This window comes from Nasonia vitripennis, chromosome 1 (genome assembly GCF_009193385.2).
Source record: "Nasonia vitripennis strain AsymCx chromosome 1, Nvit_psr_1.1, whole genome shotgun sequence".
Taxonomy (NCBI): Eukaryota; Metazoa; Arthropoda; class Insecta; order Hymenoptera; family Pteromalidae; genus Nasonia; species Nasonia vitripennis.
This window is the reverse complement of record NC_045757.1, coordinates 5328977-5350140: the sequence shown is the minus strand read 5'-3', so window position 1 is coordinate 5350140 and position 21164 is coordinate 5328977. Positions and strand designations below refer to the sequence as shown.

Sequence of the window (21164 nt, the reverse complement as noted above, 5' to 3'; positions counted from 1 at the left end):
GTGCATTTATTCTTTCCACCTGCTCCGGCGAGTCGCGCGCAAACTTTCGCTCGACGCTTTATACACACATACCTATGAGTTCTTTGCCCTCGCGGCTCTGAAATTTTTTCGAACTACACAACACGATTGTTATAAGCGCCTCGTTATTTTTACCTTCCGCGAAATAAAAAAAAAAAAAAAAACAGCCAGCAAGCAGTAGCAGCAGCAGCGGCGGCGGTGCCCTCACTTTCCCGCATTATGCGTTCTCGCTGGCGACGACGACTTTTTTCGCGACGCTCATTTGCGGGCGCCAGTTGTTCTCGAAATTCCCGCGCATCCGCGAGCGAGTATCGTGTCGAGGGCGCTTATTATGCGGCACAAAGCGCTTTTAAACGCGCGGCGCTCCGTCGCCTTTTTTTCTCTCTCTCCCTGTGTCGAGTCTCTCACGTGCGGCTGGTGTGAATTATTCGCGCGCGAAAATTCGACGGGCATTTCATCCTGTGTACAGCCGGCAGGAGTGTATAGTATCGGAAAGCAGTAAAAGCTCGGCGACCGCTAAGTAGATACACGTGTACGGGGGAGGAGAGAGCGTTATATCCGTCCGCAGCCCTTTTTCGCGAAAGAGAGAGAGAGAGGGGGAGAAAGCACCTGTCGCGGGGAAAATCTATCGCGCACGTCGCGGAGAGATGAATTATTCAGGCCGTTGTCTGCTGCTGCTGCTGCTGCTGCTGCTTCTGGAAGCGAGTGAGAGAGCGTTCGTTGAACCGACGGTGGATGAATTTAGCTGTGTTGCGAGCGAAGCTAGTGGTAGTCTTTTCCGATCGGGATGATTACACTCGTGCGCCGCTGCTACTGCTGCCGTTGCTGTTACTACTGGCTTGGATCTTGAATTTAGTTAGAGCCGTGGTCAGTGCGCGGATTTGAATTTGGCGAGAGCTTTCGCTGTTTTTTTTTATCTGGTTTTCGTTTTATTCGGAGGAGATTTTTTGTTGTTGCAAAGAATATTTTCCGGCATTTTGACGTGTTCAAGCTCAAAGTTAACAGTTGCAGTTGGTTTACAGGCCTTTGAGTTTGAATAGTTTGAAAAACAGCTCGAAATCAAAGGCAACATACGCGCGGGAATTTCGTTGCTCGAACAGATTTAGAGGATTACGTTCTTTCGAATATAACACCGACGTTCGGTAACAAGATCGCCCGAACGCTCATGTTTTCCATCTCCTTACAACAACGTTTTACAGCGAAACACGACGCAAATGAGAGTTAAGACGACATTATTAGCCTCGAAATAATTCTAACGATTCTCCCTGTAAAGCTCGGTAACCTCGACAGCCATTAAAAAAATCGAAGCTTCCACATCAGATCCGCTACTACAAAAAGGCCATCTCGCCCAGCCATCAGAATCTCAATTAGCTCTACCTTCCCCATACTGTCTGCCGAACGTTTATCTCTCGCGGCTGCCGGAATCGCGCTTGATTGCGGAAATTCCACCGGCGAATTCTTCGCGCAACTCGCGCAAGCACAGAGACGCCAGAGGCAATTAGCGGCCTCGAGAGAAATAGAGAAAATTAAGCGGTGTATGTGTGTGTGCGTGTGTCTATGTAGGCGCAAAAAGAATCGAAGAAAGAAAGTGAGAAAGAGACTTAATGAAGACAGGTGTGTGCGCTCCGACTTTATCGTTTTCGGAAGCGAATTTGTTTTTCTTCTTAGAGAAACGCATTCAACCATACACACTGCATAATTGACAAAAACATTGCTGAGTTTCATACGGTCGCGAAATACGAGCTATAATTACAGGCCATCTGTACGCGTTCATTAATTAAACGTCAAAAACATTCCCCGTCGCTGGGAAGAAACTGGTTTCGGGGACTACACTGTACGCTTTTATAGAGAAGCAGTCACGGCCGCACCTAACTCGCCGCGCACGTCGTGCGTTCTCTCCGTGTGTCGGACTTTTAATTTGCCGACTTGTCAGAAAAGCGAACTGGACACGTATTATACTGTCTCTCCTTCAAAAGGCACATTCGATTTTCGATACGCGGCGAGAGCTATTTTTCCCTTTTTTCCGAATCTTTGCGCGATTACGTCCGATTTCAAGTATACGGTCTTTTTTCCATCTCCCATCGATGGGAAGAGTTTGCTTTCTTTTTCCTCGCTTTTCTTCCTCTCTCTCTCTCTCTCTCTCTCTCTCTCTCTCTCTCTCTCTCTCGAGAGAGAGAGAGAGAGAGAGAGAGAGAGTGGAAGAAGACGGGGGAAAGTTATGCGCGCCGAGAAGTTGCAAGAGGGAGAATCGAGTGGAAAGTTCGCGCAACCGCTGGGGCTGCTGCTCATCAATTTCGAATTCCCGCGAACGGATTCTATCGATGCGTTTTTGTTGTCGATTTTGCGGCGGGGCTGTTTCGCGCGTATGTCTGTTTCTCGCCTGTTCTCGAACTCGCCGGTACTGTGGACTTTGTAATTAGGCATCGATCGCGGCTGAAAAGAACGAATTTTAAGTACAACAAGAAGCGTCGCAAGCTCACATGTACACGTACACACTTACACACAGAGACGGACACACGACAAGAGCTCACTGCGATAGCTGAATATGAAGAAGAAGTAGAAGAACAATGCAAGAGAGTAAGAGATAATGCAGTAGTACAGAGTAACAGTGACAGACTTTAGAGCAGAGAGAAGAAGAGGAAGTAGAACGTAAGAAAGAGAGCATATAGAATAGAGAACAAAGTGGCTTATATTGTGGTACCTAACAAGGGTATTGCGTCGGAGACCTGCGGCAAGGTCTCGGCTACGAGATTCAGGAACACCGTCAGCGATAGCAAGATGGTCACTCCTGAAACAGTCGTCGCCCACCACGTGTGCGTTTGTTCTTTTAATCTCGTCGTGTCTTTGTTTTTTTTATTAGTTATCACATCATCAGCTCAGACAACAAACATCAGGGGGGGGGGGCTGGAGACAAAAATATATAAAAAAAAAAGAAGATATCGACGAGCGAAAAACTGCGCAGCAGGCGTCCTCTTCGTTCGCTTGTATTATCCCTCAATCAGCCTGGGCATAAATTGAGTAGGCGAGCCGAAACTTTGTTAATAAACAAAGCGAGCATAAACGCGATCCTCGAGCTTTATCCCATCAACGCGGCGCTCTGTCTTTCCCGCGGAGAGCGAAACTTGGTAATTATTCATTCGAGTGCGTCGTCGCTCGGCTGCGGGGGGACGTCTCGACGCAACTGCAATAATTGAGGTCACAATAATTAAACGAAACTTCCCATCAACCTCTCTCTCTTTCTCGCCGAGCTGACTGCGAATGAATTTCTGCGAAATATCACCGCTCTTATATACGAAGTCGTCGTCGGTCCTAAAAGCGCGAGCGAACTTTCAGGGGAAAGAAAAACAGATAGAGAGAGAGAGAGAGAGAGAGAGAGAGAGAGAGAGAGAGAGAGAGAGAGAGAGAGAGAGAGAGAAATAATAACGCCGCGACGTAATGAGCTTTGACGTTCGCCGCGACGAAACTTCGCCGTCCTTTTCCCTCGGGAGAGAGATTGTCGGATACACCTTGTTTTTCCGGCTGACCGGTGCAGCGGCCTTACTACTACTGAAACATCGATCGACTCCACTGTATAGAACCGAGAGAGGGAAGAAAAGTGGAGAGGCGAGAAAAGCCACTTTCGGACGAATGAAAACAGCCTGTAATCTCATAGCAGCTACGTGAGCCGAAAGCGAACTCGCGGACGCGACGGAGGGAGGTATTATGTTTTTGATTAATTCAATCAAGCTCCTGAAGAGAAAGAGAGTCGATACAACGTCAGCTGGCGGAAAAATGGAAGGCGCGCGATATTTCGCGGGAAATTAGCTCGGATTTTTCGAAACCTCGCGGCCGCACATAGGAGAATAAAACTCAACAGGCGAGCGGTTTACGGAAGCGGCGCACGTTTTGCGCGTCCCGCGATGTATCGTTGCGCCTTGACACCATACACGCTGTTATTTTCTCGATGATCTCTGCGGTGCTCTCTCTTCCTCTGCATCGTGCTTTTACTCTGTTTCATGGACTGCGGTGACTGACGGATGTATTTTTTTTATTCGAATAATTTTTACACAGCTCGCGCGCACTCGACTGAGAAATTTCGTTAGTCGAACTTCCTGGGCGGGTAAAAAAGTTAGCTCGCAAAAAAATTTTTTCAATTCTCGACGTTCAGTCAAGGTGAGAGAGAGAGAGAGAGAGAGAGAGAGAGAGAGCGCTGGCGTAATTCTCGGGCGGCAATCCGGCGCAAAGTTTAACCTCGTTAGTCCGGAGAGATCTCGTCGCCGAAATTTCACGACGTATACGCGTCTGCAGCTCTCCTCCCGAGAGGTAATCCAACGCTGTGTATATACGTATACGGCTGCGACTGTATAGGTGTGTATTCGACATTCCTATTCCGATTCCGAACGAAGAGGACGCTTTGTACGCTGCATAAGGGCGCAGTGAAACGAGGGCTCTGTATACACTTTTGCGCATTATATAACTGCACATATAATATAAGCAGGTCGACTCTCGATGAATATTGATGGGGCATTTGCCGGCGCTGCAGCGTGAAATTATTGAATATGAAACGCGCAACTATAGGGTACGTATAAACCCTTTTTTCCTCCTCCCCCCTGTATATACCCCCTCAGTCGAGGTCGTCTCGTAGAATATATGCGACTGCACACACAGCTGCAAAGAATTTTCGATGAATATTGATTAGCGGGGGAGGATGCCAGGCTCCTCCTATACTCTCCCTTTTGAGGCAGATCGAGGCTGTATCGAGGACTTTTTTCATCCTTCGGCACCGATCTCCCCCCTCTTATACATACACACTCGCATTTATAATCCGCTATTTTCATGCGTGTGTGTGTGTGTGCGCGTATGTCGACTCGAGCGTCGCGCACACTCACACGGTATAGCATCGACGTCGTTATGCGTGTGTGATATTCGAGTATTTTGGCCATACACAACAGAGAAAAACGTCAAAGTGATATGGTATGACGACGATCGGAGGGGACGTACTCTTCTGGTTGCGATTTCGCTCGCGGGGAAATAGTCATAAGAAAACAAAATAAATAAATAAACTCGACGCGGTCTTTCCCTTCTCTAAGTATGTAACACTCGAGTGTCGAAAGTCTACGTGAGAAGAAGTGGGCGTATATAAGGTGGATTAGAGTAAGAGAGAAAGAAAGTATGGTTCGAGGAAGGAGAGCATAATTGCGGAATTATGAGACGCGGCTTAATTAGAGTCAATTACCAGAGCTACGAGATAATGGGTGGTGGCGAAGAGAGAAAGAGAGAGAGAGAGTAAGAGAGAGAGAGAGAAATTATAAAAGAATTAACTACGAGTGAAATGCATAAGAAGTGGCGCAGGCCGTTGTAGGGATTGATAATAAACTTCGTTTTACTTTGGTTATTATTTTATGCTTCATTTTTTTCTTCACTTCATCTTCGTATTCTCGTTGGGTTAAAACTCTTTTAGCTGCTGCCTTTTAGCATCGTTCATTTTATCAGATTCGTTTTATCAGGTTGGCGTTTATATGCGGTGCAAGGTATTGGTTTTTAAAATTCTTTATTTTTTTTTTTTCGTTCCTCCATCTACACACAGGCACACGTTTTCGAATTCCCCTTGGCTCACTTTTCCCCACCTCGCATACGCGTGGGCGTATGCGCACTTATCTTCAAAAAAAAAAAAAAGGAAGTATGTTCTCTACAAAACACACACGTCGCAGAAGATTCGCCTGTTTGCAAAGCGCGCCTGGGCGCCTTGGCTACCTGGAAAAGTGTCTGCAGGTCGACGACTCGAATGTATGCCAAATTACACACGTGCATATAGCATGTATGCGTGTATTCAGTGTAAAAAAAAATAGAAAAGAGATTATAAGAACGTAAGACTTTTGAAAAGTGTGTACGGAGTGAAGGATTTTCGGGATACACTGGGATGGTCTACGCTGTACACGTGCGCGCATATCGATCGTACGACTTTCGGCGTTTCAATCTCGCACATTTGGCTCGCGGTCAAAATGCAAAATCCCCTCATCCGATTAGGCAAATAAGCCGGGGTGCGCGGGCGCGTTACCCTGTAATAACGATAATGGCGAACAAAGGCGAAATTGTCCTATCTGCCACCTGTCTGAGCGTCGTCGCGGGCGTAATTGTTTCGAAAAATTTTAATTTCCCGCGCAAATATTTGCCGCGATAATCCGTGCACACGAGAGAGAGAGAGAGAGAGAGAGAGAGAGAGAGAGAAAAAGCAAACTCGAAACGAAAGCGTCCCTCGCGTGTACAAGAGATGAGACGCGACGACGACGACGACGTCTATTCATTAGAAAAAAAAAGCGGCGCATGAAAGCGATGCCTCGGGATAATTCACGCGGCGCGGGAGCAGAAAAAAAGCGGAGAAAACGAGGCGCGCGCGAGCAGTCAAGTGTAGGCGCTTTACGCCTCGTCGTTACACGCGCATATTTGCTCGCGACGGAATTTAATTTCGCGCGTAATATACATAGTATCGAATTAATTTCGGCGTGCGTGTGTGTACCTATATAAAATAATAGCTCGCGTGTACGCGATATCGATTCTCTCTCGTGGGATGTTGATTCGGCGTGTTTGCTCTGGCGAAAGAGCAATAATAATAACGCGGGAATCTCGCCGCGGATATTTTCCGATCTCTCTGCCGCGAAAACAGCTCTATTTCAATTTTCTCGAGGAATCAGCGTGTACACACACACACTGCACACAGTCGCTCGCTATATACAAACGCGCGTGTATAACTTTTCCAACGAGTTGTTTCTATAAAAGTTAACGATCGCGCGGGGGCGGCATCGATATTAGCTGCAAGCTCTCGAAAAATTTACGCGATTTTGAGGAGCTTCTGCAGCTGCTCTTCGATACAGCTAAAATTTAACGTCCGCGTGTGTAGCTGCTTTGCATTTATTATCCGCCGAGACTGTGGAGCTGCAGTTATAGGCGCTTTACTGCCTCGAGAGTTTATCGTTTTACGAGTGCGGAGCGTGACCGATGCGAAGTAGAGAGGATTGAGCGATGCTTTTGTTTTATACAAGGAAAAGCTCCTCTGCACGCAGTATATTTCGCAGAGCGAAAAAAATCTGTCTCCGGAGCTTTTCCCTCTACGGGAGAGGGAGAGCGGTGTGTATACGCACTTGGGCCAGACAATAAGAGGTGCGGACGGATGGGGGTGTGTGTACGTGTACAGACGGAGAGATTTAAGAGACAGAGTATACGGGAGGCTGTATAAATGCAGGAAGAGCTGTATGCCAGCGGCGTATATGTGTAGGTACCTATTAGAGGGACAGCGTCCGAGGTCGTCGGCATGCTTTCGGCCACGAGGTTCAGGAATACCGTCAGCGACAGCAGGATCGTCACCCCTGAGCAGAGAGATACATGGCGTATACAGCTTATACAGTCTCCTTCGCTTTTCTCTTCTTTGCTTTATATGCTTTCTTATAAAATGCACTATATATAGACTCGCATGCTTCCCACCTCGATTAAGCGAGTGTGCGTACACTCTGTACACAGATATCTACGGACTATTCTAGACACAGAATAACGAGGCTGACATACACTCGAAAGAAAGAGAGAGAGAGAGAGAGAGAGAGAAAGACCTTACACCATCGAGCTTGCGCGCGGGAAAATAAACGATTTTAAAATTCCCTCGCGCTCGCGCGTTTTCCCCTCATCTTTCAAGCTCTACTCCCTCGCCGCAAGAAAGCGCGAGCGCTGAAAAGAAGCCGCGGAGAAGAGGGCATCAGACTGCTACAAAAAGCCAAGGGTGTGCGACCGATACACACCGCGCGGGAACAAAGCGCTTGCTTCCGCGTAATTGCGTGCTCGTCCGCGTGTATACACGTCGCATCGCGAGGCCTGCAGTACAACACAAAGAGGGAGACAGAGTTGCAGCCGCGTATTAATGAAATGGACGCGCTGGGCCGTGCGCTGCTCGGGTCAAGGAGGCTCCGACGCCAGGTCAGGGTTATAGAGGCTGCGGACAGGTGCAGCGTTGCCGAGAAAATACGCGTCAATCTGCGGCGCCTCTAGCCTGTGTTGGCTGTATGCACGCGACGGATGTATGCGTACACAGTAGAGGCTGATTAGTCGCGGACGCGTTGAACGGGCAATTAGCTCCTTATACCCTTAGTGTCTCTGTGTACGTATGCGCGACCATCAGAGGGATTAGAGTCGCGGCTGAAATTTATGCGACTGCTGATTAGCGGAGAAGAATCTAATCACGCGGACGCACGTTCTTCGTCGTCAGCTGTACTGCTAATGGGCGTGTCTTCGAGAGAGGGTAGGCTTACGGGATGTCATTAAACGTTCCGCTATACACGCTAAAGTTCTATACGACGGCGGTAGCTTTTACGATTCGCGCGAGAATACGATGAAAAGTCGAGTATTTCGAGCTTAAGCTTTTTTTTTCACGGAAAGCACAGCCACAGCGCGTCGTCGCGCACTTCATAACGTTCGGAGAGATCAGAGAGAGAATCGCCGTAGCTATCTCGGCCCGAGCAGCCGACAGGATGATATGCGCTTGCGTTGGCTAATCGCGGATCTCTGGCGCAGAGCCGGAAACTCCCTTTGTCATGCTAATGCTCGATTAAGCTCACTGCTGCTCCGAAGACGAGGTATTAACCCCCGCGCGAGTGTAGAGAGCTCTACACATCTCGGCGAGATCGATTCACGTCCCGAAATCTCGCGTTAATCCTGGGAAAAAAACTCTCGCGGCGAAAAAAGGAGCCGCGATGAAAAGCTCCTTTCACAAGGTCGTGTGTATCGGCCTAATGCGCCGCGCGCTGATGAGCGGCCTCGTAATGGGCTTTTAAAGCTCGCGGCCTTTTCGCGTTGACCCGAGCGCATCTCGCTGATAAGACGTACGCAAGCGCGCAATTTGTCGAGGTGCGAGATATTAAACTTCGAGCTGCGACTTAACCAACATTTCCAATATAACGAGATGTAGGGGGAGAGCTTTTTCCCAACGATACAGTTTCCATAATGTAACGCGCACGGCGAGAATGAAGACGGCAAGTCCGGCCCATTAAGCACACTGTATACCACTGCGTTTCGAAACTGCTGGAGGGTATAACCAGAGAGAGAGAGAGAGAGATAGAGAGAGAGAGAGAGAGAGAGAGGGAGAACAGATCGATCCCGGGCCTCGTGAGGCGTGAAAACGCGCTGCGCCCTCGGAATTCGGCCAGCATTCCTGGCAATAGCCGCAGCTCTCCGCGCTGTATACCGCCTCGTTACGCGCTCAACTGTGCCGTGCGTGTGCGGCAAAGTTACTTTCTTTTTACGCCGCACTGCCAGAAGATCGTATACGACGGAGCTTTTACAGGGCGGCGAATTTGGAATTTTACACACGAGGTGGATATATCGACGTTATACGGCAGGCCGGCAACTTTCCGCTAAACTCCCTGGGATATTCACGAGCTGCAGGTGTGTACACAAGGGCTGGCCCCTCCGGGAGCTAGTTATTATTTACGCCCGGCTCTCAATGATGCAAGCTCGCTCGCGACGTGTGTACACGTGCGCGCACGTGGCAAAAAGTCGATGGCAAAAGGTCTTCTCCTTCTTTCTCTCACTCCATCTCTCTCTATATATATTTATGCCACATAGCAGCTGACCCCCGGCTAGATAGAGAGAGAGTTATCTGACGTCCCCTCTTACACACGTACGCGAATAAGGGGGCGATCGTGTGTGTATGTAAGGCGATGATCGCTGAAATTGGAATGGGCCTCGGGCCGCTCAATTTTTCCTCGGATAGTCGTGACCGCCTCGAGGATCCTTTACCCTCCCCCTCGACTAGCTCCTCCGCGAGTGTATTTGCGACGGAGTATTAGAGTCAGCGCGACGTCCGAATTCAAATCACGTTCCCTCAATTTTCCTCCTATTCTGATTCTCTTATGCAGCCGCGCTTTTTTCGCGAGAAACACGACGTCAACGTTTACGAGCTCTAATAATTTTTAAATAAAAAAAAAACATCGATGAATAGCGAGCGACGTTACAACGCACACGAGCGCGGGGGGAGGGGAAACAATAAAAGGCAGAGCGCGCGCGGAGCCGAGCAATTTTTATACACGGAATATTTTACGGCTCGAGGCCCGTAAAAGCGGGCGTGTAAAATTTTCAATTCTCTAGCATCGATGATTCGCGCCGCACGGCCTGCGTGTATACACGCGCATTATCGTTCGAACGGATCGGGCGATACGTCACGCGGTATTGGTTAGGAAGAAAAAAAAAGTCAAAGATGAAAAATGACGACGGCGGAGACGAAATTACCCTCGTCGCGCTTCATTACTCCCGCGAACACGCAGAAGCGCGTGTTATCCCTATGGCGCATATATTTTCGACGGTAAAGCCGCAGAGGTTGCTGGGGTAGCTAGCTATACGTGGGTGTAATGTACAGGGGGCGCTAATGTCCCGTCGTCGAAAAAAGGCCGTTGCGCTGAGCTCATCACACACACCGGGGCGCAGCTACATCCATTCTTCTTCTTCTTTCGTTCTTTTTCTCCCCTTCCCTATACAGTTCCCCCATCTTCCTTCTTTCTTTTCTTTTTTTTTTATCGTGTCTGGGGTTTCGTGCGCCCTTTTTTCTTTTACACAGGATTCCTTTACAGGTTAAGTGCATAGTAATATTTACGTCGGTTAAGATAAGCATGTTAGATGTTTCTGGTTAGCTGTTCATAGTTTAGTCCTTCTGTTAGTTTTAGATCGAAGTTTTTTTTTTGTTCGACTTTCACTACGGTCGTTTCTTTATTTCATTTTAAGGGAAAGACAGACAGAGAAAGAGATAAAGGGGGGCGTGATTGGTGACGGTATCAACAGAAATATCAGTCAAGTGGGGGATCGATAAAGAGAGAGAGATAGAGACAGAGGCAGAAAGAGAGAGAGAGAGAGAGAGAGAGAGAGAAATGGTGAGATCAATGAGAGAAAGAGAGAGAGAGAGAGAGATAGAGACAAAATACCTCAATAGATATATATATACGACTTCCAGCGAGAGTAGCTATATATACATGAGTGTGGGATCGTCGCTGCAGGCATGAGCGACGAGAAATCGCCTTAGCCGTTAGCAGTCTCGTTTGGTAGCTCTAAGGCGATTTCTGCGAGTCGTAAGAGAGAGAGAGAGGGTATCGACGGACGCCAATGAGATCCGAGAGCAGATCGAGAGAGCAGATATGTCGTCTATCCGGCTATAATGGGATAGCCCGACAAGTGGTGCTTCCCCGGCTCGCGTATATACTTTTCACTCGACGTTATCCATCCCCCCCCCCCTTTCGCCGCTGTTCTATACCATACGTATCGACAATGGCTCCATCTCGTGTTCTTAACGGCTCGGACCCGTATAGATCACGTAGGATTGAAAATTCCGGCTCGAGACGTGCGATACTCTTGTACGCATGTATGTACATATTCCGCTGCGGCGCAGCGAGCAAATCCGAGGTTAGCGGGCGTTTTTGAGGTTAGCTTGGCTGCGGTCTCGCGGAAGCTCGTCGCTAACAATTACGCCTGCGCTGACGATAATTGCTCGACCCATAACCTGCTCCCCTCTCCTCTCCTACGATGCACCCTCTCTCTCTCTCTCTCTCTCTCTCTCTCTCTCTCTCTCTCTCCCGTGCTTGCAAGCTCGCGCATATATGCGCTGCTACGTGTGTCTTTGTACAGAGAGGCTGCCCGTGTGTTGTATGGCATAAGAATAGTAATAACGATGATAACGACGATGGTACACAGTGATATGGCCATGATAATAATAATAGTAATAATAATAATGCAGAGAGGAGCGTGTGTGTGGTGGGGAGGCAAATCTCGTGCGGATAGAGAGAGAGAGAGAGAGAGAGAGAGGGAGAGAGAGAGAGAGAGAGAGAAACAGAGCAACGATGAGGATCACATATGATGAGGATTATTTGTGCTGCACATACAGAGAGCGCAGCAGCTTCGTTTATACTCGTTGGCCGCTCTGTGTTAGGGGAAAACGAGCTATACACTTGTGCGGATTGGATACATAACGTGACTCTCTATGTTTGCGTGTATACGTGTGTAATATACGTGGGCGGGGGGTGAGTCTTTGCTTTGAGGATACACAGTTGAAGTAGACGTGTAAACAAGTTTTCCGCCCAGCACGTGTTTTGCGGGGGAAGAGAGAGAGAGAGAGAGAGAGAGAGAGAGAGAGAGAGAGAGAGAGAGAGAGAGAGAGAGAGAGAGAGAATAAGACAACGAGATGTATAGCTTATGGTGTGAATATAAGGTGTTTCGCGTGCGAGTTAACAACACCTGATGCGGAAATCGTCTTCGACTGGATGAAGAACACGCGAGCTGTGGTGCTGGTGGTAGTGATTACAGGCCGGTTAACGTGTTGTATTATACGAGTGAATACCATATACAATTGCCTCGCGGAATATACAGAGATGTAACGCACAATCTCATGGTATACCATGGTACTTATCCATCGACGATTTGGTTTTGAGAACAAAAGTAAGTGAGTATATACGATACAGAGTAAAGCCAAAAGAGACAGAGGCGTATATAATAATAACAATATGAGAATATATATATATATAGTCGCAATAATATAACAAATAATAGTGGCAGCATGCGTTGCGCTACGGATTACATTACCTAGAGTGAGCTTCTCGCCGGAGTCGGGCGGCAGAGTGAAGCCGAGGAGAGCCATGCTCGAGATGAGTACGCAGGGCACGATGAGGTTGAAGAAGTAGTAGAGCGTACGCCGGCGTATTTGTATGGTAAAGGTGACGTCGACGTAAGGCTCCGGGCAGCATTGGTACACTATCGTGTTCTTTTTGCCTGGCATCCCTGCAAAGCACACACACATTGCACGCGCGTACACACGTGCGACTCGTCAATACTTCTCATTGCCTGATCGATATATCATTTGCATTCATATATTACACACACACACACATATTATTTATTTTTCATATTTTATGCGCATCGTTATAAAGTCCTTGTTATATCGTATTACATTATACACTCGCTTGCTTATACACACACATGTGGTTTCTTTCATTTTAAATGCGATCGTTACGTTCGTTTTATCGTTTATACACAGTCAGGCATACACATACATATAGTTACACACCACCACCCGCTCTTCCCATTTTTTATAAAATATTCCCAATTTCCCAAAAACGAGAGGAAAAAAATTATTCAGCGGACATCGATATAAAAAATAAAGAGAGAGAAAGAGAGAGAGAGAGAGACGAGTAATTCATCGAATCCGAATATTTAATCAAAACGTACGCAAATATGCATCAGGAAAAAATCCATTAACCCAGTGCGACTTTCCGTCGCGGTAGGCAGCTAGAAACATTCGCTTTTATTACGCACACGCGGCGCGTTACTCGCGTTATATCGTCGAATTACCGCCCCCCTCCCCCCATATTGGAAGCGGCGAGGCGCCATCAGTTGGCCGCTCCCAATAGAAGCGAGCGAGCAAATAAAAAGCAAGGAGAAAGAAGCGCAAAAAAGAAGAAACGCGCTCGTCGAAACGGATATAATGCGGAATAGTCCTGTGCGCTAGTCGATATATCGATCGATTGAGCCATCGCGAGTACAAAGCTTCTCTCTCCTTTATACTTATGGTCGGAATTTTTCGCGGCGCCGGAAATCGCGGCATGTGTGAGAAAGAAATTCGGACGCGATGAAAAGAGAGTGAGATAGAGTCTCGGTGAAAGTTTTTGAACGATTTTATGGTCGTTCCCGGGAATATCAAAGCTGTGCATCGGTAGGAGTGAAAAAAAAATCGACTCGGCATCGATAAAGCGTGCGTGTAAACGACGGGAAAACAAGGATGTATTACGCGATGCAGACGCGCGCGCGCGTGCGTTAAAGGGCTGAGTTTTCACTTCATCGCTTTTTAATCAAACTCGAGTGCGATTGAGAGAGTGAGGGCTGGCATCAGCTTCCGCGTTATATTCATGAGGATGAAAAATTCGCTCCGCTGAAGTGAAAATCCATCGCGGTTTGGATCTCTTTCGACTCTCTCGGCTTCGTATTTCCCGGAGAAACAATTGAAAAGGTTCGACGCTTAAATGCATTTATACGATATCCCAATGCGGGATTATTTTTGAACACACACAACTGCACCTTAATAGTAATCACATATATTGTAATAATGAAAATAGATCGATTATACATATCGAGAAAACATGGTTTTTGTTGTAAACTTTGTAGTCAGACTCACCGATGAGGTACCATTCTCCGTTCATGATGAAATCGGACAAGTCGCCGCCCTCCTCTGAGTTGAGTACCAGATCGAGCTACCAAGGTCGAGAAAGTTTGATTAAAGAACAAGCGTATTCCTACGGCATTCCCGCGAAGTCAACAACAAAATTCAACTTGCTTTACACGTGTCTTGTGTCGCACACTGTTTCATTTATTTTTTATTGTCTGTGTGTAAGTGTTTTCGTATTTTATAATTTTTTTATTTCTGTGTAAGAAGCGGCCACGTGCTCATGCCTCCTTCTGACGGGTTAAGATTCACGTCGCATGCAGAGTTCTACGCCTACACAATATATATATATATATATATATATATATATATATATATATATATATATATATATATATATATATATATATAAAACACAGCTGGCATGCGTCCCATACACTCGTAGCATGGCGGTGCAGCGTTCGGCTCGCACCAGGTATATACAGAGACAGATAGATAGCGGTTTCGGGTCTATAGAAGGAGAGGATAAAGCCGCGCGAGCACTTTGGCGCTCAAATATGTACATGTAATACTCGAGCGCTTGCAGTGTGTGTGTGAGGGGGGGGGGTAGGAGAGAGAGGCCTAATTGCGGCCGGCGGCCGACGCTCTCTGATTGCTCCGGCCTCGATGCGTCCGATATATCTTCTCTTCCTCTTGTTTTTTTCATCCGTCCCGGCTGCGGAAAATTCACGGTTCTTCGACGGAAAAATCTCTCGACGCGCCGACGGACGAAGGGCAACAGCAGCAACGACAACAACGCCGACGGCGGCAAACGAGCTATTGCCCCGCGTCGAGAGAGAGAAAGAAAGGGATGAGGGACAATTTTCCAGCGTAAACGAACTGACACGAGCAGAGAGAAAGCGTCGATCGTCCGGTATACAAAAGGCTCTGTGTGCGTGTGTAGGAAAGTAGACAAAGATATATACGGCCCTCGCTGAAAGCGGAAGAGCAGACGGGCGCCTGCTGACGCGTGCAAATTGCGAGCCCGCGAGGAGAAGCTATAGCATCGATGTATCGATTGTTGCCCTCGCGTGTAGGCTTGCTATTATCGACTCGGCGAAGCTGAACCGACACTTTCTTCGATTATTTGCTGCGCTTCTCGCTTTCTTCGCGCCTTTCAGGTTTTTAGGACGGAATGCAGCTGCTGAGACGTGTGCGTGTGTGTACAGCTGTGAATCGATTACGTGTGTGTACAGGTATGTGTATAAGAAAGAAAAAGGAAGAGAAAGGGCTACGAGGCACGTACACTTCACCTGTACAGAGAAAGCACACTCAAGAGGAAGGGTCTTCGAGGGATAGGTAAAATACTGTTATATATGTATATGTACATGCGAGAGAGAGAGAGAGACGTCACGTAATGTGCGACGAGGTTTCTTTTTTCAAGACACGTGACAATGCAGACGCTGTCTGCTTCATAGCGTCGGTTCTCTGCTCTTTTTTGTTTTTTTTTTTGCTTATTGGATCGTTCGTCTAATTTTTTCTTTCGTTGATATTTGCTACGTCCGACACGGGTGAATTCCTCGAGAAAAGCGTAAGGATGAATACTCGAGATATCGATTCCGCTCAAACGAACTTATATCTCCGACCGAATAAAATGCGTTTTCGAGCGTATACACATAGAAAAGGCATCGTAAATCCAAAAATAGCCTATCGGATTATATAGCTGATGTACACATTCAGGTGCGAAAAAAAGAGGGCGTACCGTCATCATCGGCGGCAATAAAGCACGGCGTTATCTCGTCCATATCCTTGCGCTCTTTTTTCTTTTTTTCGGCTCACTATCTATACACATCCGCGGCTTGACGCGCATGCAAATATCAACAGCTGCGCTGCACCACACGCACACACACAGAAACACGTATATTTTTTTTTGTATACACATATAATATTATGATCTATACATCTTTTTTTGCTATCCTTTCGCACACGACACACAATAGATATATACGCACATGTAAAGCTTGATGACACGCGTGACGTTTAATATATATATATATATATATATATATATATATATATATATATATATATATATATATATATATATATATATATATATATATATATATATATATATATATATATATATATATATATATATATATATTATGGTGCACGTCTGTGAGTGTGTCTGGGTGATACACATTGACAATAATTATAATGACGTTAATCAATCGATTGTATAATTGATGAAAAAAAAATATATACACAAAGGTAATATATGAGCGCACGTTTTATCGCGTTATTGTGTCTGTTATATATACAAATAAAGTGTCGAGAAGAGTTTTGTGTTTTCATATACATATAAATAAATATATCTGGTGTACGGAAGAGGGCCGTTTGTCTGCCAGCGAGCCGTCGTGCTATATAATAATTTTTTTTTCTTTTCTTTCAATTATTATGTGACAGTTTTACAGCGATAATCAGTTTTAGTTGTATATAGATATCGGATAAGTAACTCAAAGGTCAACAGAAATGCACATATCGCGTCAGAGTCGCGGTTGAAAAATTGAAGGAAAAATATATAAAGTATACATGAAAAAAGAAAAAGCACACATATCCGTCGGCGAGATCACGCGTCCACATTTATCAGTTTGTCAGTTATATACAACCTCGACGTCGCCGGCTACACCTCGTCGTTTCATCATTTTTCTGTGCCGTAGTGCAGTCAGTCCGCGGGGACCGGACCCATCTGAGCAGATCTTCTTCTTTTTTTTATTCGCGAAAGATGTGGTATACAGGGATATACAATACTGACTTTCACATAACGACAATATATATATAGTCAAGGGATTAATACGTAGCCTATGTATATATAGATGCCATGCAGATATGGGAAAGCCATCAACGGTTCATTCTTTACTCGTGAGTATATAGATAAAACGGTCAACATTACACGTCAAGGTATGTCGGTGGTTCTGTATGCTATACATGTAAACGAGAAAATAATTTTTCGAAAAAAAAACACAGATCATCATAATATATATCCAGGGATTCCATCATATCGAGGGGGTGATAACGATCAAGACATCGAATGTAATATATCAGTGGGTATAATATTCATGTGGACATATGTATGGGTTATAATATGGAGACTAAGGTGCGACATCGAGGATCATATAAAAATGCGGACGGTTGATCTTGCCAATAATAGATATGTGGTACAGTATAATAACGTAAGATATATATTTGTCAATATATATCTGATAATATCGAGCTTGAATATGTCAACAGGATTCATATAGTATCTATACATGATTCATATATAGTATAATATGTAAATTCGACACAGACATATATAAGTAATAATAATAATAATCATCATAATAGGTGGAGAGAAAAAAAAACGTTTCAAAATATATAGGATGTAATATCTATCATAGTATATAATATTTAATCATCGAACGTGGTCTTACATGGATGCCCACACTCAGACGCACTGCAGATATACTTTTTTTTTTTTTTTTTTTTGTGCACATTGTATGCAACATCGTCGTTGGTCGTAGACAGTATAAACTTAACGGTGCGTTGAGGGGCATGCAAGTAAGAGCGCATCCGACTATACGAGTAATTTAGGTGTTGCACCTGCCTTGCGTACACTCGCGCGACTAATTCCGCGACAACTAGATTGTTATATCTGCGCAAGCAATTCATCTATAGCTTCGGAAGACTATATATAAATACGTTACGGTGTTTTACTCGACGCTAACAGTACATAGTCGTCGTCGGACCATCGAAGGCTTCGATACGTGGTATTGCCATACAATCATAGCGTAAATCGGACGATCGACGAAGTGCAGGACGTCGCGCGCGATATAAGCATTTGGAGGTGTGATATCATCGTGCAGATCAGCCGAGAGCATGCGCAGGCAATCGTGGTGTGTCCGACGAGATGATGATCGCATGCGGTGCTGTATAGAGGGATCAAGAGCCCCGTCCGCGTGAAAAATCGAAGCTACGCGTATAGGGTATAAAATCGAGCGAGATATATATATATATATATATATATATATATATATATATAGAGAGAGAGAGAGAGAGAGAGAGAGAGGGACGTATATATAAAGGCCGGCGCACAGCTGCAGCAACAGGTGAGGGGCTGGCAGGTATATGGGAGGCTCTTAGTGTTTTCCAGCGTTCGAGGGGCTCGTCCGCGTGTATGTCATACGTTATATACATTGTGGAATTTTCTTTTATTTTATTCCCGCGCGCATTGCCACTAGAATTTTATTCATCGCGATATGTATATATATATCCTGTATATAGGAGAGAAGAAGAAGAAGAGTATATAACACGAAGATCGCATTAGTAGTGCGACGTGGCCCGGGGCACTTTCTTTCGAGTTTCGCGAAGCCTCGGCTCTTTCCTGCAGCTCATATATAGTCACTGCTCTCGGTTCGACTGACGTTCGCGAGAGCGACGTTAATTGCGGAAGTTTCTCAGAGGCCGGGGACATCATGCACAGGTGCATCGCTAATGTATAATACGGCAGTGCGTCAGCGACTCGTCCGCGCCGATCGTCCCGCAGCCGAAGCCTTCGGGTCCGCGGTCTACTGCCCACGCAATAGATGGTTGATGCTGTACGATGATGATGAGAGACAATACAAGGCCGCAAGGCAACTCGCGGCTGAGATATGCGGTCAGATAGTGTGCAGCGTGCGACGCGATGTGTGTGTGTATATATATATATATATATATATACATATACATACATATATATAAGTGATACGCAGGCATGCCCCGCGCGCGCGATATCGTTCCGAGAATGTACAGAGAGATAGAGATAGAGTATGTAAGCTCGCGGAATGTAGGCGAGGCAAGTGCGCAGAGCTTAGCCTAACTAAGCTTAGCTCAGCGAGTACTCATTCTCTTTAGCCTCCGCTTCCGCCCAAGTACAGCCCTGATCGGCGCCGGCTATAATAATGTATCGTCGATGAATTTATACGGAATGTATATATAGCTATACGGGGTCCGTGAGAGAGAGAGAGCCGGCCGTGTTTCGTGCCGTCGGCAGCAGAGCCGCAGCTTGAGCTTTGCCGTCGACGATCCGCCGAAACACGACAGCCCTCCCTTGATGCTGGGACCCCGAGCGCTACGTCGATGCACAACGCGGATACGTAATAGAGTCGCGGGGCGGAGCGAACTTGCGAGCGAGCCAGCTTTCTTCTATTTTTTTTGCTATATATATGATGGAGGATAAGATGGTAATAATAATAATGATGGTTCGCAGAGCGATGGAACTACGAGACGTATGTATCTAGATGAGAACAAGCGGTGAGGTATAGAGATATATGGGCATGAGGTTCCTTGGAGCTGGCAGGCTCGGCTCCTAGCGGAGGGTCCGGAAAATGGGGACTCGCCTATGGCTGGCATGGAAGCGTCGCTCAGCTATCGACTCCACGGAGGTGTTTTTTTTTTGTGTGAGTTTGCTATTCCTTAGGGACACGTTGCAGTCGATCTTTTCGATTTCTTAAGCTTTATACTTACGCAGAGATTATCGCGTTTCGTTAATATACTCGTCTTCGAAGCGAAAACTTGACGCACGCGATATGTGCGCCGCTACTGCCGAGTATTTTCGAGCCTCCACGGTTATACGAGTGTCTTTATTGTGTATAATTGCGTGAAAGAGAGACGGAAGATTACCTGACAAACAAACGGTCGTAATAGCGAAGCTCCAAAATACTCGGTGTGAAGCATCGTGTGGACACTGTTGGCTCGCTTTAATATATATTCATTCTATTCTAGTTATATGTATAAAAAAGACTCATGCAGCGCGTCGACATTGCATCGGCGGCGTTTTATTGTTATTTTTTGTTTTCTTTTTCGCCTCTACTTCATCGCACACTCACAGTAACATACACATGACGACGACGGCTTTGAATTTCGTTTTGGTTTTAGTTACATGCACAGCCTGGTTTGCTTTAGCTTTTTTTCGTTTATATAGAGTATCGCTGCAATGTCGACGATGACCTGCGAGACGCCGTCGTATGTATTCATCGTTGGTGAGATACTTTAGCGTAGAAAGCCATAATATACGTGATAGAAACAAAATAATTGCAATAATATCATACGTGGTATAGGTAAAGACTCTCGCATCTAATGTCATATATATATATATATAAATACGTGAAGCAAAACTCGCCACAGTGAATAAAGACACATGTTGCATCATAGCGCAGCAGTAGCAGCGGTAATATCGTGTGGCTGACACACACACACACACACACACCAGAGACAGTAAGCTCGTGTTTATAATAAACATATCTCGCTTGTCTATGCAGCATATGGTATAATTATCAACAAAGACAGAGATAGTGTGCTGGTGTGATGAAGCTTATATGCGGGCCAAGTTTTCATTCGAAAAAATGAAAGTATATAAATAACCGCGCGCGGAGCTTCGAGGATGAAAAGAAAAAGAGTAAAATCCGTGAGCCAGCGTGAGGTACGAGGGTCGTCGTTGCGGCTGGTACGAGAAATAAAAGCTCTAGCTTGGAAAATCCCCGGGAGAGAGAGAGAGAGAGAGAGAGAGAGAGATGTACGGTGTGCAGCGTCGTCGCGCGCGAAACGAATTAATGATATTCCGGGATTTCGACCCAAACTATACACGTGTCTTATAGAGTATTCAAAACGATGAATCGAATATTAGGTACCGAACGCGAGATCGAAACAAAAAATACACAACGGAACTGAAGACGGGAAAGAAGGAAAAGGACATTTTCTTTCATCGAGGCGAGGAGGTGAGCGGGTAGGATACGAGGTATAAATGCGTGAGTTGCGGAGTCGATAGTAGAGCGACGGTGGACATGTGCTCCATGCAAAATCGTGGTTCCGAGCTCAGACATAATCACGTGGTCCCTGCTTTGACTGTATTTTTTTTCTTTTCTTTATGTGTCTCTGTTTTTCGTGTGTATTGACTTGTGATATAGGGCAGGGATTCATAGAGAGTATGTAG

At 46.0% G+C, this 21164-nt stretch overlaps 1 protein-coding gene across 10 annotated transcripts in view; it reads right to left on the bottom strand.

The window, feature by feature from the left end:
- LOC100116683 (nicotinic acetylcholine receptor alpha 6 subunit) overlaps positions 1–21164 on the bottom strand; it is a 121546-nt gene that overhangs the window by 36475 nt on the left and 63907 nt on the right. For 6 of the 10 annotated variants that reach the window (XM_031922198.1, XM_031922197.2, XM_032598053.1 and 3 more), the window contains 3 exons: positions 14186–14261; positions 12601–12795; positions 7275–7361 (listed from right to left, as the gene is read on the bottom strand). In XM_031922198.1, coding sequence (XP_031778058.1) covers positions 7275–7361; positions 12601–12795; positions 14186–14261 — 358 coding nt within the window. Of the gene's footprint in view, positions 1–2719; positions 2807–7274; positions 7362–12600; positions 12796–14185; positions 14262–21164 lie in introns of all 10 variants that reach the window. The other 4 variants (XM_031922204.2, XM_031922203.1, XM_031922206.2 and 1 more) reach the window with 3 other exon arrangements.